Here is a 17,736-nt window from a genome sequence, read left to right as displayed (position 1 = left end):
GTCCACAGTGGTGCATTGACGATATTTTTAGAGTTTAGACAAAACACCTCGTAGTAATTGTTCCGGTTCTTTTCCGGTCTTCACACAGGAGTGGCAAATTGTACGGAAAACCACTTTTGTGTTCTTGTACAAAAATTCCATGGCAAATACACACAGCGCTTATAAAGGAAGCCACTATCAGTCATCCGTCAACTTGACCACATAAAGCAGCAATATACGGCATACAGTTAGTTTCTGACCTGTATTATTATTATTATTAATAATAATAATAATTATTATTATTACTTTTAGTTAATTACCCACCGTTTAGACAAATTACACCCACATGACTAGGACTATTAGAACAATTACTGCTACAGCTACATACTACTATTTTAAGCAGCCTCTTTACTAATAACATTTCTCGTCACAGACAACACCTATAACAGCATTAGTTGATGTGATAAGCAAGCCATCGCTCAATGAAATTATTTGCCATCTTTTAAAGTAAATGGGGTTGCAAGGACTCGTCAGATCGTGGGACAGCACGTTACACAATAAATATAGATTTGCAACGACAATATTAGTTTGACAAGAGACAAACACTTTTGTGCAACAATTCTTAATTATTCCAACACCAATCCTCCTACCACCCATATTTCTCATACTCCACCCATTGCCCTTCACTGTCGGTCAGAGTTACTTCCCTTCATGTTTTAATTGCCTTCGACTGACATTCACTCCACACAGCCTCTCTCTCTCTCTCTCTTCTCTACCCTTTGCTTAACCCTTCTTTTACCAATTAATTCTCCTCTTTACGTACATTTTCCCCTTCTCTCTCTCTCTCTCTCACTGCGCCTTTCGTCTCTTCTTCATATTTGTTTGTTTTCTCTCCTCATCGCTCTTGTTTACTGTTACCTTCTTTCTACTTCACCTCCTACTTCTGTTTTCTTTCGTTTCTTTCTCTTTTCTCTCTCTCTCTCTCTCTCTCTCTCTCTCTCGTTATTCTTCCCTGCATTTTCTTACTCTCTATATTTCATGCGCTTCTTCCCTTCTCTCTTCACCGTCCATATCTCCAGTGTTTTGTAATTTTACTTCTTCGCCACTAACCTTTCGTAAGCAAGCCCCTCCTTCAGTCTTCCATCTCCCCCTCACACGCCGTCTATTTTTATATCTCTTTCAGTTACTTATTTTTCACATCCTTTCTTTATCTTTCACATATCATCTTCCACTCATTTCCCCCACATCTCTTCCCCGCAATCAACTATTTTCATTCCCACTCTCTCAATCTCTAACATTATCCTCTCCCTCGCATTTACGTTCTTATCCTCACCCTCTCTATTTCTTACTCGCTTCTTTCTCTATTCCTTTCATACTTCTGTCTTACTCTCTCCTCTACTTATTTTCCCCACTTTCTTTCCCCCCCTCTCTCTCTCTCTCTCACTCACTCACTCACTCACTCTTATTCATCTTTTATTCTCTTCTTTCACTCCGTCTCTCATTCTCCTCCCTTCCTCTGTATGTCCAGACCATCATGAGCCGTCTGTACGACAACCAACCTCTACAGAATCTGGCTGTCAAAACCTACAGCTGGGGCAAATTATGGAATCCGACCCCATACAAAAGGTAACCCCATGTATTCTATATTCAAGCTACCTTTCACTCCACCCTTAACTACCCTGCAGTCCCCATCACCACGTCAATTATTCTCTTCCTTGTTTCTCTCTGTCTCTATTACATTATATATTTACATGCATACACACACACACATCTATGCATTTAATATATATATATATATATATATATATATATATAGAGAGAGAGAGAGAGAGAGAGAGAGAGAGAGATATGTTACACACCCATTTCTCTATGTCACACAAATGCTACCACATATATAATTATATACAGATATGTGTGTATTCATTTCAACCATTTCTATTTATTTACTATCACACTCGTGTGTTGCGATCGTGTATACATAGAATGTTCGCATTTATATATATATATATATATATATATATATATATATATATATATATATATATATATATCCCTTTTCTTCCTTATATACGCCCGTGAGTTGTGGAGGGGTTTGTCGTAGACGCATGTTAGAATAAGAAACAAGTATGAACAGGAAGCGATGTTGTTTGGGGAGGCTGGGTAGATATTTTTTCATGTGGGTGGAGAAAATGTGCTTACAAAACAATGCAGTTCATAAGGGTATGTGGTGATTGTTTAACCACAGGCCAGCTCTGACCGAGAAGATTTATGAATAAAATCGTGCCAGTTACTGGATATTCTAGTTACTGTATACCAGGAACTACAACATCAAAAGTGATTTTCTTTTTTTTAAGATGATATGATTCGAAAAAAATTAAGCTGCTATTTCTAACAAATCGAGCGACCGCATAGCGATTTCTACACCGGTTCAGCATAATGATATGCGTGCATATATAATATATATGACATATATGGTGTTCGTATTTCTATATATGCACACACGCACGCACACATACACACAAATATATTTAGACACACACACATATTAGTTAGTTATAGGATTCATTAGAATCTAGGCACAACACGTAGGACGCTAGAAATGGCTAGGTCCAATAACATAGGGTACACAATGAGGTAAGACCCCCATGAAAGCATCACGTGTTGTAGATATGTAAATACCAAATCCAATTTAAACCACAGAACCAACTCAGGGCTGGTTTTAGATGCAGGGTAGGGATTCAAAAGAACGCAGATGGGGTTTAAATTTTAAAGCACATTCATGTCCTTTTATTATACATAAATATATAAGGAAAGATATACAGGGTAGGAAAAAATTATAGAATTTTTTTCTGCCAGTTGCCTGGCATGCAGAAAATAGTCAATAGACTATATATTATTCATATAAAATTAGTGTACGTTTAAACACATAAGAGGTGCCCCTGACAGGACGCCTAGCATACCAGAAGGACCAGTCAAAATCCAAACCATGGTTAGGTGTCCCTTCAAAATTACCCCTAACTGTGGTTTGGATTTTGACTGGTCCTTCTAGTATGCTAGGTGTCCTGTCAAGACACCTCTTATGTGTTTAAATGTACACTAATTTTACGTAAACATATATAAATGTACACACACACACATACATACATACATACATATAGTGATGATGTTTTTCCTTGTATGGAAGCTCTTCTGAATCTATTTCAATAGCAGAGACCTATCTGTATAATCTGTGGCTATCTCGGGGTCACAAGCACTTCATCTCTTTTCCTCTACACCTGAGTGGAGCAGCAAGAACTGAATACATCTTTGATCCATCTTGCAGTCTGTTATCAACTACAGCCATCTTAGAACTAGTTTCAGCTGCTTTGTCCATCTCCTTGTTGGTTTTCTTCAGTTGTCTGGGTTCCAGGCCAATCTTGTGCAAGAAATAGCACACCAATGTAGCTGGAAAGTTGCTTCAGTGGGGAATAAAGCTCTATACGATCCCTTGACAAGAACCTCATTGGTCAAGTCCTGATATGTAGCTTTCTTCAGCTGGTGAGAAATATTAAGCCTGTCCTCCCTGGGCACTGTAAATTCAACCACAACAGGTATTTTTGCACTCCTAGGTTGTAGGAACACATCAGTGATATTATCGCTGCCTCCTCAAGGAAGACAAGTTTGCCATTCAAGTCCATTTGCATCTCACAGCCTGAGGTAAAATAGAAAACAGGTCTCCTACTGCTGCCTTCATCTTGGGAGCCTTGTCACCTTCTTTAACAATCTGATATCCTTGACCAGTGCTGACCGTTGTTTGTTGGTCTTAACCTTCTGCAGGTCTATCCATTCGGAAGCATCTGTGATGTCCTTGTCATGTCTTCACTTTCTAGTGACCTTCTCTCGGTGTCTTAATTGCTCCTGGTTAAAATGCAGGTCAGAGTACTAACAAATTGCTCTGCACTACTTGCAGGATGGGTTTTCCTCTTTGCCCTACATTGTAAGGCTATTTGGGATTGAAAAGAGGTCAGCAATTGCACACAGAAGGAAAGACGGTTTTCCCTGGTCAATAATCAAGAATTCCCTCCAGCAAAGTGGGCACTTGTGTACCTGGCCCCACTATATCCACTATCCCTACCTTATGTTGTATGTAAAAATCAACCGGTACACACTGTAAAGGTATTGGCATTATTAAGGGTGTCTAGCTGTTGAACCTCACCAAAGCTAACATGGTGGCTCTAGACGCTTGCATATATATATAATGTGAATGTGTGTGTGTGTATATATATATATATATATATATATATATAAAATTGAAAAGATTTGGAGTCAACCCAGAAGGTGTACAGTTGGACATTTATTTTTTAATCACTACAATTGTTTCCACGCAACGTAGTTCTCCGGGTATGCAGGTACTTGATTATGCAACCATTTCCCTGCATTATGAGATCTAGTTGTGTTTCCTCAGGTGATACATAAATATTGTCTCCATAAGTTCAAATTCCTGGCTTCAAGAACATCCTTTCTGTCTGTCATGGCCTGAATTTAGGAGAAGTTGCTGAGTTTGCCAATGGTCCTTCAGCAACAACAACACACCTTGATAAATTCTGTGACTTCTACTAAATTCAGGCCACGGCAGACAGAAAGGATGTTCTTGAAGCCAGGAATTTGAACTTATGGAGACAATATTTATGTATCACCTGAGGAAACACAACTAGATCTCATAATGCAGGGAAATGGTTGCATAATCAAGTACCTGCATACCTGGAGAACTACGTTGCGTGGAAACAATTGTAGTGATTAAAAAATAAATGTCCAACTGTACACCTTCTGGGTTGACTCCAATTTTTTTCACTTCTCTATTCACACACAAGAGAGGTCCAAATGCAAACCTGGAAGTACGTATAATACTACTTCTGGATAGCAAAGGGTGAGATCTGAAGGTGGATGAGCTTAATACTGTACCCTACTGCTTAGATAAACCATAAGTATATCATCAGATTGTATGATGCCTTTGTATGTACAGCTATGTCACATGGCCTATGAAACATGGTCTTTGACTACAGAGGAGTTGTGAAGGCTTGAAAGACATGAAGCTAGCATGCTCTGCTGGATGGGTAATGTCAGTGTGCAGGCATGGCACAGTGTAAATGATTTAAGAGGAAAACTGGGTACAAGAGGCATCAGATGTTGTGTGCAAGAGAGAGACGACTGTGCTGGTTTGGTCATGTGATGTGTATGGATGAGGACAGCTGTGTAAAGAAGTGCTGAGTTCTAACTGTGGAGGGTATTTGTGGATGGGGTGGGTAGACCTAGGAAGAACTATGTAAATGCACCTGTGACAGTGCCATGCAAAAAGCACCCAGCACACTCTGATAAGTGGTTGGCATTAGGAAGGGCATCCAACCATAGAAACAATGCCACAACAGAGAGCTGGAGTCTGGACAGCTTCCTGCTAGCCAGCTCCATGTCAAACTGCCCAGTACATGTCCGTTTAAGTGGACGTTAAACGATGATAATATATACGTATGTTTATATCTATGTATATAAATAAATGTATATATGTGTCTGTGTGTGTGTGTGTGTATGTATGAACATACATATGCACACACATGCGCACACACAGATACATACACACAGTTGATTCTACTTCATTGTACACCAGACAATCGGATAACCTTTCCAAACGCCAAACAGTTTGCCCTCAATTCTGTAATATTGATCAGTCAACTCCTCATGCAAATAAAATCAATTTCAGTTAAATGCTTAAGAATTTCACCAGTTTTAAGAAAAACATTCATGAAACATCATAAAAAAAAATGGAATATTTAATTTCATAAAACTAAAGTAATTATTGAATGTACTGTCTACATAACGAGCTGAAATGACAGTGGTTAGGGGCGTTTGGCCTATGACCATTAGACCATAGTTTCAATTTCTGTACTGAGATGTACATTGTGTTTTTGAACCAGGTACACTATTCCACATTGCATGAGCCCACTCAGCTGTAATGGGTGCCAACCCTCTCTCCATTCATCTGTTACATCCTGGATGTTCTTTTGAATCAAGGGTGAGTGGTTTGAGACGATGTCAGTGTCTACATGCATCTATGAAGTCATCCATGACGACAATTAACAAAAGCAAGGTAACATGCAACCAAACCATACCTGGTTGCAAATGACAGCTGGTTGTTCAAACAACCAGTCTCAAAGGCCTTGACCCTTTAACATTCAGGTCACTCTGTGGAATATGGCGTTTATTTATTCACATTGTTTTCAATTAATCTTATTTTTTCTCACAACTATCCGATTTAAAAGATTTATTTTCAGTATGACATTGTAGGGTAGATATAAAAGAACAGATCTCACTGGTTTGATCATAAAGCAGACAGTATGTTAGAGGTGGATATGGCCAGTTTAAATGCTAAATGGTTAACTCATTTACATCATTCTTACCATTTCACTAAGTTAAAGACTACTGGAGTTCAAATTCCACCATGTTTTTCGGTATTCAAATTAGAAACTCCTTCATTTGTTGAGTATATAAACAGTTTGACTGCTTGTTTCTCTAGAGACTGTCAGAATGATGTAGATGCCTCTGATGAGAACCCAATAAGGTTCAAAAATCGTTTAAGGTTGTTCATCACTTTTTCAGTCAACCCTAGTACTTTCCCCCCACTTTTAAGGCTTGGACTTATTCTATCAGACTATTTTGCCGAGCATCCAAGTTACAGGGATGTAAACACACCAACATCGGTTATCAAATGATGGTGGAGGACAAACACAAGCACACAAACATATTGAAGCCTTGTGATTGAATTTGATAGGCAGAAGTTCCCATCATGTGTGTGAAAGTGTTTGTGCCTCCTAATAGAGAGGAGAGAAAACATACACACATACACACACACACACAATGGGCTTCATTCAGTTTCCATCTACCAAATCTACTCACAAGGCTTTGGTCAGCCCCACACAACAGCAGTCATTTGTCCAAGGTCCCATGCAGTGAGACTGAACCCAGGACCATGTGATTGGGAAGCAAGCTTCTTACCACACAGCCACTCCTGCACCTATGGATAGACAGATGTGTGTGTGTGTGTGTCTATATATAAATATATATATATATATATATATGCGTATACAATGGGCTTCCATACAGTTTCTATCTACGAAATTCGTTCATAAAAGACACTTACCCAGGGTGCCATGCAGTGAGCTTGAACCCACAACTACATGGTTGCAAATTGGCTTTCTTAACCACTCAGTCACACAATAGCTTACTACTGGCAATAAAGTGCAATTTTGTTAATTATTGCTCATTATGCATTTTCTGTTAATTGCATAAGAATGTCAATCACTGGAGCTATTTAACTAAAGCAGATTCGGGTGTCTTTCAACAACGATGTAACAGAATAAAAAATTGTCAAGCCGTCCAACCCATGCCATCAGGAAAAGCAGACGTGAGATGACGACGACGACGATGATGATGATGATGATGATGATGATGATGGCGAGTTTATTTATTTAAGTAGTTGTTTCAAAACGAAGGAAATATTGCAGTATCATAGGAGAAAAATCCTCGAAATATTTGTGTTGTGGTTTTGTAAGTATTTAAAGTGGAAAACAAGCAGCTTAATTGTGTCGTAACCCATCCTATAATGAAAGAGTATTTTTCCTTGGTAGCGATGGGGGAGGGGGTATAGGTATGCACAATAGTGGGGGGGGGCGCGTGTGTGTGCGTACGTGAAAAATAGACATACATTTATAGAAGGGAGATAACCAGATTAAAGTTGATAGCTAACACACATAAAACGTAAAGAATTATTTATCCATACATTGTGTGTGTGTGTGTATACAATAATGTTTGTTTTTATGTTCTTATAATAAATTTACATTCATATATATGTATATATATATATATATATATATATCATCATCATCATCATCATCATTGCTTATATATATACACACACATTTATGAATGTGTGTGTGTATGTATATATATATATACTGTGTGTATGTATGTATGTATATATATATACATATATATATATATATATGTGTGTGTGTGTATGTATATTGTATGCTGGAATCTCCTGTAACAAGCTATACACTCATAGTAGAGTACTTGTATGATTCTGTATACGTGTGTTATATAACATTAGGGAAGATGATTTTAATGTACAAAAGACATCCTTGTGCAAAACAGATCATATGACATTAGGAAGCACTCTCACACAAGAAATATCACCATCAACAACATACCAGAACTTTCCTTCTAGAATTCAACGCACACACGCACGAACACACACACACACACATATGTAGTTCAAATTTACAGAAAACAAAAGATGAAAGCAGGCAAGGGAACAACAAGCAGATGTATTAGTTTGATGCTCGGGAAGAATGGAAAAGTCTTTGATGTCTCAAGCCTACTTCTTTGACAAGGATTCAGTGGGGAAAAAAATGGAGAGAGAAAAAAATTTATACATATATATATAATACAAATGCATTTGACAGATATTTGTCCTCATCTTGTTTGTTGCTAACAAAAAAAAAACAAGTTGAGGACAAATATCTGTCAAATGTAAATAATGTGAATTAACTTCCTTCTATCCATTTTGTTTTCTTCTTTTAACTGGATATAAACTATATGCTTAATATATACCTATTGTTTTTAGGGAATTTCATTCTCCAACAAGACTAGGTATTGAACCAGTATTACCTTGGATGTCACCATTCCTTCACGAGATTAACATATCCTCTAATTAAATTATACATATCATCATCATCATCATCGTTTAACGTCCGCTTTCCATGCTAGCATGGGTTGGACGATTTGACTGAGGACTGGTGAAACCAGATGGCAACACCAGGCTCCAATCTAAATTTGGCAGAGTTTCTACAGCTGGATGCCCTTCCTAACGCCAACCACTCAGAGAGTGTACATATATATATATATATATATATATATATATATAACACATGATATAATTATAAACAGGGCAAATTTTAGCCATTTCTCCGCAGACTGAAAAGGTGATGGACAACCTTAAATGATTTTCAAACCTTATTGGGTTCTCATCAGAGGCGTCTACATCATTCTGACAATCTCCAGAGAAACAATCAGTCAAACTGTTTATATACTCAACAAATGAAGGTGTTCCTAATTTGAGTATCGAAAGAGTTTAACACTCTCAGGTGTTGTTGGAACTCCTGGAATCTTTCATGCATAGCGGGCTTACTGTCTGCAGCTTATGGTACCATACTTTCTGTTCTCTTCAACTATCTAATACTTTCCTGATTATTCTGGCTGTGCCAAGGAGGCACTCAATTCCAATTTGGCCTCAATATCTAACTGGTACTTATTTTATCAACCCCAAAGGATGAAGAGCAAAGTCGACTTCAGTGAAATTTGAACTCAGAATGCCAAGATGGACAAAATGCTGCCAAGCATTTTGTCCATCAGGCTAACAATCCAGCCAGAGCCATCACCTCAAATGCTACCAAAGTGAAATTTGTCTTTCATCTTTTCGGGATTGTTAAAATAAGTAGTGGTTGAGAACTAGAGTTGATGTAACCATTTGTCCCTGTCCCCTCAGAATTGCTTGTGCCTATATGAGAAAAACTGATTAGAAATACTTTGCCATACATATAGGCACAGTCATGGCTGTGTGGTAGGAAGCTGGCTTCCCAACCACATGGTTTCAGGTTCAGTCCCACTGAATGACACAGAATAGCCACATGTAGACCAAGGCCTTGTGAGTGGATTTGATAGATGGAAACTGAAAGAAGTTTGTATATATGTGTATGTGTGTGTGTGTGTATGTGTGTTTGTTACCCTCTACTGCTTGACAACCGGTGTTGGGGTGTTTATGTCCCTGTAACTTGACAGTTCGGCAAAAAGAGACCGATAGAATAAGTTGATGTAATCATTTATCTCTGTCCCCTCAGAATTACTTTCCCAACTTTGGCCCTCCATAAACCCTAATACTTTGCGATACAGGCACAGGTATGGCTGTGTGGTAGGAAGGTCCAATTGTTCAACTAAAAGTTCTTCATGGCAGTGCCCCAGTATGGCCACAATCTAATTACTAAAACAAGTTCAAGCTAAAGGATAATCTCAGATTATGCAACAAATACTGTTTAGTGCCGTATTAATTAATTCATTCATTCATTAATTAATTAACTGTACAAACAGAGACTTGTGTGTCTTTATCTATCTTTACAATCCCCCATTCTTTACAATAAACATAAACTTTCTTTTCTTTACAGTGGCTGTGGTGTTATTGTAGAAGGCACCATCCAAGGTCGATCTCGGCTGGCAATCACAGATGTAGACAAAAATAAGGTGAGTTGCCAAACTCTATGGATTTTCTGCTGAGTTTCCCTTACATAGTGACCTCACAACATTATACCCTCTTTCAGTTTCTATCTATCTCTCTTTCTACCTTTGTCTAGGTCTCTCACTCTCTCTCTATCTCTGTTTCACTCTCTCTCTCTCTCTATCTCTGTCTAACTCTCTCTCTCTCTCTCTCTATCTCTGTCTCACTCTCTCTCTCTATCTCTCCATCTCTATCTGTCTCTGTTCCGTCAAGTCATTTTCCCTGCCTCTTTATCAAAATGCCTACCAATTAAACTATCAAGACTCGTGATTCCCAACGTGGGGCATGGTAATATTTTGGTGAGGCAGGAAAAAATGGAAAGACCCTTGACTGGAATCACTTAGATTATGGAGTCTGCTGAATCAGGGCTGATCTTCAGCTAAACCACAACACCAATATTTTACTCTAATGAAGACTAATATCACCACTATTTCTGTGAAAAACTCCCTTTATATCAAAATCTTAAGACCCACTCAACCAACCTGACTAACACCTACACAACCACTACCACCAACACTGTTTCAGAAAGCAATACCACTCCCACTCACACCCACACTCTAATTACCATTATGATGCTGTGTGACTGACCTTTGCCATAATGTCAATGTTTTCTACAGCTGTTGACATTATCAATGTCTGTCAGTTGTGGCCTTGTCTTTCAAATGAAATCCACAAAGCTCTTGTGCTCAGCTTTTGAATATTCAGTGCTTTTCACACTTGGGATTTTTCAGGTTTACTTTTCTATGTATGTGTGTCTATGTGGCTGAGTGTACCTACCTGTCTATATTTAATTAATAATGCCCACGCTTGTAAGCAGATATATTTAGTTTCGGTCTTATTGAATATGTGAATCCTAATGCATATAAGAAATTAAACTGAGGAAATTCTTGTCCAAACAGCAATGAATTTTTATAATTTTATTATGGCCAGGAATTGAAAAAAAGCACCCACTACACTCTCAGAGTGGTTGGCGTTAGGAAGGGCATCCAGCTGTAAAAACTCTGCCAGATCAGTTTGGAGCCTGGTGTAGCCATCTGGTTCACCAGTCCCCAGTCAAATCATCCAACTCATGCCCGCATGGAAAACGGACGTTAAATGATGATGATGATAATGATGATGATGATGAACTTAGTTATCATTCAGTTAATTTTAGGAACATAAATTGTGACTAAGGTTTGGTGGAAGATTTTAATTCAAACCTTATGAAAATAAGACATTTGTACACAGTACCAGAGCTGGTTTCAGCCGGGTTGGTAACGAAAGGGTTAAATGCAGGTGCACCCTCTTCCTTACAGACACATTTCTCTCCTATGACATCACAATTTTCTCACACACTGTCTTGCAATGTGTTGAATAAAATCATAATTACTCGATCCTCCTCTATTTTCTTTTACCCAAAGCCAGGAATTTGTCAGCCCCCCCCCCCACCACCGTATATTATATCCATGTTCTGTTTTTTTCAGTTTCATTACTATTAGTGGTTCCTGTCTTATCATCTATTCATTATTGTTATAGTTCCAATTGTGTATGTACAGACTGTTGTTGTGTTTGACCCCCTCACCTTTCTGTTTTTTACTCATATACAACAGGTAGCTATAATTACTGCTATCCCATTCTCACCTTCCACTGTCCTAATCTTCACCCACCTTTAGCTACGCAACATTGCCATGATTAATATTCTGGTTTAATTCTCTCTCTCTCTCTCTCTCTCTCTCTCTCTTCCACAGTTCCGTTATGTGGTCTTGCACATTGCCTGCCAGAGAGCTCACAAGAGAAAGTTTGATGCCACAAACAAAGAAATTGAACCAAATTTCAGTGAAACTAAGAAAGTCTCAACTGGTTTTCTAAATTCTTCATACAGTAAGTGTTTCAAATCTTCCTCCATCATTAACCCTTTTCTGACCATATTTTCTTACGAAATACACAATCTCCATTCTACATTCAATTTTGAAAATAATCAAGAATTTGTAGGGATTTAGTAAAACTTGTTCCTGGCCATGCTGGGGCACCACCTTGAAAAAGTTTTAGTCAAATGAATTGACCCCAGCATTTATTCTTTTTTTAAGCCTGATACTTATTTTATCAGTCTCGTTTGCTGAATCACTAAGTCACAGGGAGGTAAACACAGCAACACTGGTTGTCAAGCTGTGGTGACAACCAAAAAAACACACACACACACATGATGGGCTTCTTTCAGTTTCCATCTCCCAAATCCAATCACAAAGCTTTGGTTGACCCAAGGCTGGGAAATTCAGCTTTTGTTTCTAGCAGATCAAGACACCACATGGCGGACGTAAAGAATGTGGGCCACATCCCATTTCGTTATTTTATTTATTCTTTTTTTTTTTTTACAGAATCCACCATTTTTGAGTATTGAGATTCTGATTCTGCAAAAAAAAAACAGGATTTTAAAATTTTAATCTCCCCCAACCCTAAATTCTTCAATTTTCACTTTTTCAGAATTTTTTTTTTTTTTTTTTTTTCGTAATACATAGAAAAATACGGAGATTATGATTGTAAAAAAAAAAAATGGAGAAAAGTGAAAATTGAAGAATTTGGGGATGGGAGGGGAAATTAAAATTTTAAAATGCCTTTTTTTTTTTTCCTTGCAGTATATCAGAATCTTCATACTTGAAAATGGGAGATTCTGTAAAAAAAAAAAAAAATAAATAACAAAAATGGGTGCAGTCCACATTTTTTATGTCTGCCACACCACATAGAGCGCCTCTCCTCCCCTCAACACCAACAGATTTACTGCTCAGGTAATGCTAAGATATGGTTGTTAATACTGTATTCTCTCTTCCATGGCAAAATACCATCTTTCAGTATCTTCTTCTACCAGAGGTGGCAGCAGTCGGTGAATCTGATGCTTTGAAATTAGAAGACCTGGTATCTTTGATCTGCAAAGAGGAATTGAATGCCCTGACAATTATAAGTCAGCCTGAAGTCGAACGCCAAGAGGAACTGATTTCGTTCTGGATTGAAGAAAATCATACAATGAAGATGGAACTTGTAGAAAGTGACCACATCCGGTTAAGGACATGTGGAGACTCTCCCTTCATTGGTAAGACTTTAGCATTAAGCACTCCTCCTACTGGTTAAGCAGTGTCATTGCATTTTCCTTTCCTTGCTATCATCGTCGATTAAGACATTGATTGATTTTCCATCCGTTGGTAAGACCATTAACAGAATAATGTTTGAGATGACGCCAATTAAGAATTCCATTAACAACACTAATATTTACTTCAAACAATTACTACCACTCCTCTTTCTCCCCCAGCCCCTTCCTGTGTCTCCCTCTTCTGTGGGTACCATTCACTTTCAGTGATCAGCACTTCTTTATGCAGCTGTCCTCATTCATACACATCACATGTCCAAACCAATGTAGTCTTCTCTCTTGCATCCTACATTTGATTTCTCTTATGCCCAACTTTTCTCTCAATACATTTACACTTTGTCATACATGCGCACTGATGTTGTACATCCAACAGAGCATACTGCCTTCATTTTTCTCCAGACTATGCATGTCTTCTGCACTCAGAGCCCATGTCTCACTACGAAGGAGTATAGCTGTGTGTATATATATATATATATATATACACACACACACACACACACATAGACACATACATACAAATATATTTAGATAGAACATAAAAAATACAGAGTACTATGAAAATATTACTTAATTTCTTAACTCAACATCTGTTTCAGGAAGCTTGGACTTATGTAATAATCATAGTATTCATAATTTGAAGATGGAATATGCAAAAAGGTCCTTGGTATGCAACCAGTAAATAGTCACACAGAGATATTACAATAAATCTAGAGAAAGTGGCTGTGTGGTAAGAAGTTTGCTTCCCAACCACATGGTTCTGGGATTCAGTCATACCTTGGGCATCGGGTTTTTATTATAGCCCCAGGTCAACTAAAGACTTGTGTGGGTGAATTAGATAGCTGGAAACTGAAAGAAGTCCATCATGTACTTGTATATACACACACACACACAAATATACATACACAATATACACTCACAAACACGTGTGTGTATGTGTGTGAGAGAGAGCATTAGCAACTTTTTGTCTTAACTTTGTGTGATAATTGGAAACAAGTTTCACCATTCATGCAATCTTCTGTGAAAACATGTCTGGTCATGAGAAATTATTACTCCACTTGGAGAGTTGGTGGCAGGGAAGGCCTCCAGCCATAGAAAATCCACCTCAACAAAATTCCATCTAACCCATGCAAGTATGGAAATGTTAACATTAAAACAATGATAATGATGATGATGATGATATCACTGGCTTCCCCAGCCCCTTTCTTCCACCTCTCTCCTCCCTGCTTTTGCATTATATTAACAATTGTCTCCTCCTTCCCCTCCCTGTGTCACATAACAAGTCATCAATCATTGGTGCTTTTCTTTGTCTCTCTCTAACAAAAGTCTTCTCTTGTTGCTTACAGAGAGCATTGTCAAGCTGGACGCAAATGGAGAACCAGTGACAGTAAGTAACTATAGTGGTGGTGAGGACATTGGATCAAGCTGGACACAGAAAATCATGAACCTGAAACTGACTGACGCACCCAGTGCAGCTGCAGCTGCTGCCCAGGGTGAATGTGCAGGTGACGATGAATGGGTAAGTCAATGAGCAGCAACTGTGTCCTGTTTGCGTTTTAAAAGCATTTTTCTGACTCCTGTTGCTGTGTGTTGTGGATCAAAATGTCATCAGAACTGATGCTGTAAAAAGAAAACTACAACACACAGCAATTCAGCATTGAATCTCCTTTTGTTTCTGTTGAGCAAGAGAGCAAAAACATATATACCTTATTATGCATGCAAGACAGAGTTCAAAGGTCAATGTGTGCCAAGTGGCTTCACTCTGCATACTTTAGCTCTGTTACCATAGCAACAGCCATCATCATCATCATCGTTTAATGTCCGTTTTCCATGCTGGCATGGGTTGGACGGTTCGACTTGAGTCTGGGAAGCTAGGAGGCTGCACCAGGCTCCCGTCTCATTTGGCATGGTTTTCTATGGCTAGATGCCCTTCCTAATGCCAACCACTCCGAGAGTGTAGTGGGTGTCTTTTATGTGCCACTGGCACAGGGGCCAGAGGGAGCTGGCAACAACCACAACAGTGCATTCTGTTCTTAAGGGAAAAAAATAATTCATCTCGTATTGCTCCAGTCCATTCTGCTGAAAACATGTTACCTTGAAAGGGACAGGCTTCCTGTTGTGTTCTCTGTCACTTTATAATACCATGGAAACCAGGTAACCAGCCCTATGACTTCTAGGCCCTGACATACTACTCCCCCTCCCCCTCCTCTTTCTTGAAGGATAACTTCTCTGATCTCTGTCAACACCAGAACCAGGTGTTTTCAACCTCCATCACTTCTGAAAATGATGAAGACAGTCATAAACAAATGCTTGCTTTATTATTTTTGGTTTCTTCTCACTCCTTAGTTGTCATTCCTGTGACTTCTATAGAACCAAGTCCATCAGAGATCTACTACCTTAAAGTTACACTCATCCTACAACCCTAAAACTGACTCTTTGGATAATGTAGTCCCTTATAAATAGAAGACAGGACAATCAAGGCTGAAATGCTTTTTTATCATAAGGTCACACAATAACACTTGCCATTGTATTCTGGGATATTTCAGCTGTTTAGTAAATAGCCTTTTCTTTACATCTTTATTTTCAGGATGACTAAGACAGACACACAGACAAAGGTGGACAAATGTGCAGGAAGAAAGAAAAAGAAAAACAGAGAGATACAACACTTCAACAGTTCAAATTCATCATTTTTCTATAGAACTACAACAGAAGCCCTACTCCTGAATATTTAGCTTAAAGCCCCCTTTTTTTATGTCCCCTAATCATCCATGATAATATTCATCAGCCTACAATGTATTTTGTATTTTTTAAATTTTATCTCCATATTTTTTTTTTTATTTTTGCACATTACATGAATGTATGTACGTATGCATGTCAAAACAAGAGACTGGAAAAAGTTTTTGGTATTACTTAGTGACCATTACACATGTTTCATTCACTAATAGGAATTATAAAATTGTACATGTAAGATAAACGCTTCATCCAAATTTAAACTTTTTCATAATTTTTTTTTTCTTCTCTGAATGAAGAAACTCTAATGGGTGATACAGTCTGTTTCTCCTATATATGCAAGTTTGTAACTCCTATTAGCAAATGAAACATGTGTAATGGTGAATAAATAATACCAAAAGATGTTTCCAATCTCCTGTTTTGATATATACTTACTCTGCAAATAATAGCTCCAATATCGTTCAACTCTTATGCATATCTCACATAATACGACATCTACAAATGTATTTGGAATACTGGAATAAGCAGATGTGCTTCAAGAGTACACAACTTGCATTTCAACCCTATCATATAAGTATATGTAAATATATAGCAGAGTATATGTGAAACAAGGTGGAAAAAATAGTACTCAAATACCAGAGGTAGAGTAATATTCTTTTTTTCCCCATTTTTTTGTGATATCTTTGCAGATTTATTAATATGTATATGTGTACATATATATATATATATATATATATATATATATATATATATATATATATAAGTCAGTAAATAGTGGGGTTGTGTTAACCGCACGTGGAGAAATAATAGGAAAATGAAAAAAAGCCAGAATGTTGAACTGGAAGCATAATTTAATAAAGATTTTTTCTAACCGGTTTTCATTGCGATGAAGCAAATTATCAAGAAGAAAGAGAATGAAAATGTTTTTTTACAAAAAAGTACAAAATGAAGAAAATAATATATAAAAAAATAAATATACCCATACATTATATTGTCTTTGAGCTTTTGTAGTTCAATAGTAGTTCATGTATAAATTGGTAGGAAAAATAAGGATGCATGAGAGTTGAGAGTTTTGTTAGGTTTAAAAAAAGGGTTAAAAGTTTGTGTTAAGCAGGAAATGTGGTGTCAAAACAGGAAGTGTGTGTAAGGGGAGACAAGTGTTTTTAGTTAGAGTTATGAACTCTTTTTTTCCCAACAGGAATTATGCTTCCAGTTCAGCATTCTGGCTTTTTTTCATTTTCCTATATATATATATATATATATATATATATATATACACATCAATGTTTGTTTTTATGTAAGTTATAATAAAAACAATTTTACATTAAGCTGAAGAATTAGTTGATTTGTTATTCTTTAACAAGAATGGTATCAATAGTGACTTCGAAGTTTCGACCAACTAGGCCATCATTTGGTTTAGCTGGCTGAAGTCTCTGTCACCAGCCATTTTGTAAAAATACAATGAATATGTAATTCTACAGTTTTCTGTTAAATTGTTTTTATTATTATATTATTTTATGAAAACAAACAATATATACATATACATATATGC

The 17,736-nt window shown here is 37.5% G+C and overlaps 1 protein-coding gene across 2 annotated transcripts; it reads left to right on the top strand.

The window, feature by feature from the left end:
* The first annotated feature begins 697 nt into the window (after positions 1-697).
* On the top strand, positions 698-17,107 carry LOC106883654 (arpin). 2 transcript variants are annotated; one of them, XM_014934751.3, is made up of 6 exons: positions 698-1,605; positions 10,230-10,305; positions 12,067-12,199; positions 13,182-13,403; positions 14,801-14,973; positions 16,042-17,107. In XM_014934751.3, the coding sequence occupies exons 1-6, from the start codon at positions 1,514-1,516 to the stop codon at positions 16,048-16,050; spliced, it is 705 nt and encodes a 234-aa protein (XP_014790237.1). In that variant the 5' UTR covers positions 698-1,513; the 3' UTR covers positions 16,051-17,107. The 2 variants fall into 2 exon arrangements, with proteins under 2 accessions (XP_014790237.1, XP_089215343.1); XM_089359217.1 differs by lacking the exon at positions 13,182-13,403 and having other exon boundaries at positions 813-1,605.
* The last annotated feature ends 629 nt before the right edge of the window (positions 17,108-17,736 follow it).

Source organism: Octopus bimaculoides, chromosome 11 (genome assembly GCF_046866305.1).
Source record: "Octopus bimaculoides isolate indiv1 chromosome 11, ASM4686630v1, whole genome shotgun sequence".
In the NCBI taxonomy this organism is placed as follows: domain Eukaryota; kingdom Metazoa; phylum Mollusca; class Cephalopoda; order Octopoda; family Octopodidae; genus Octopus; species Octopus bimaculoides.
Note: the sequence above shows the minus strand (reverse complement) of the source record. Positions and strands in the feature narration are given on the sequence as shown.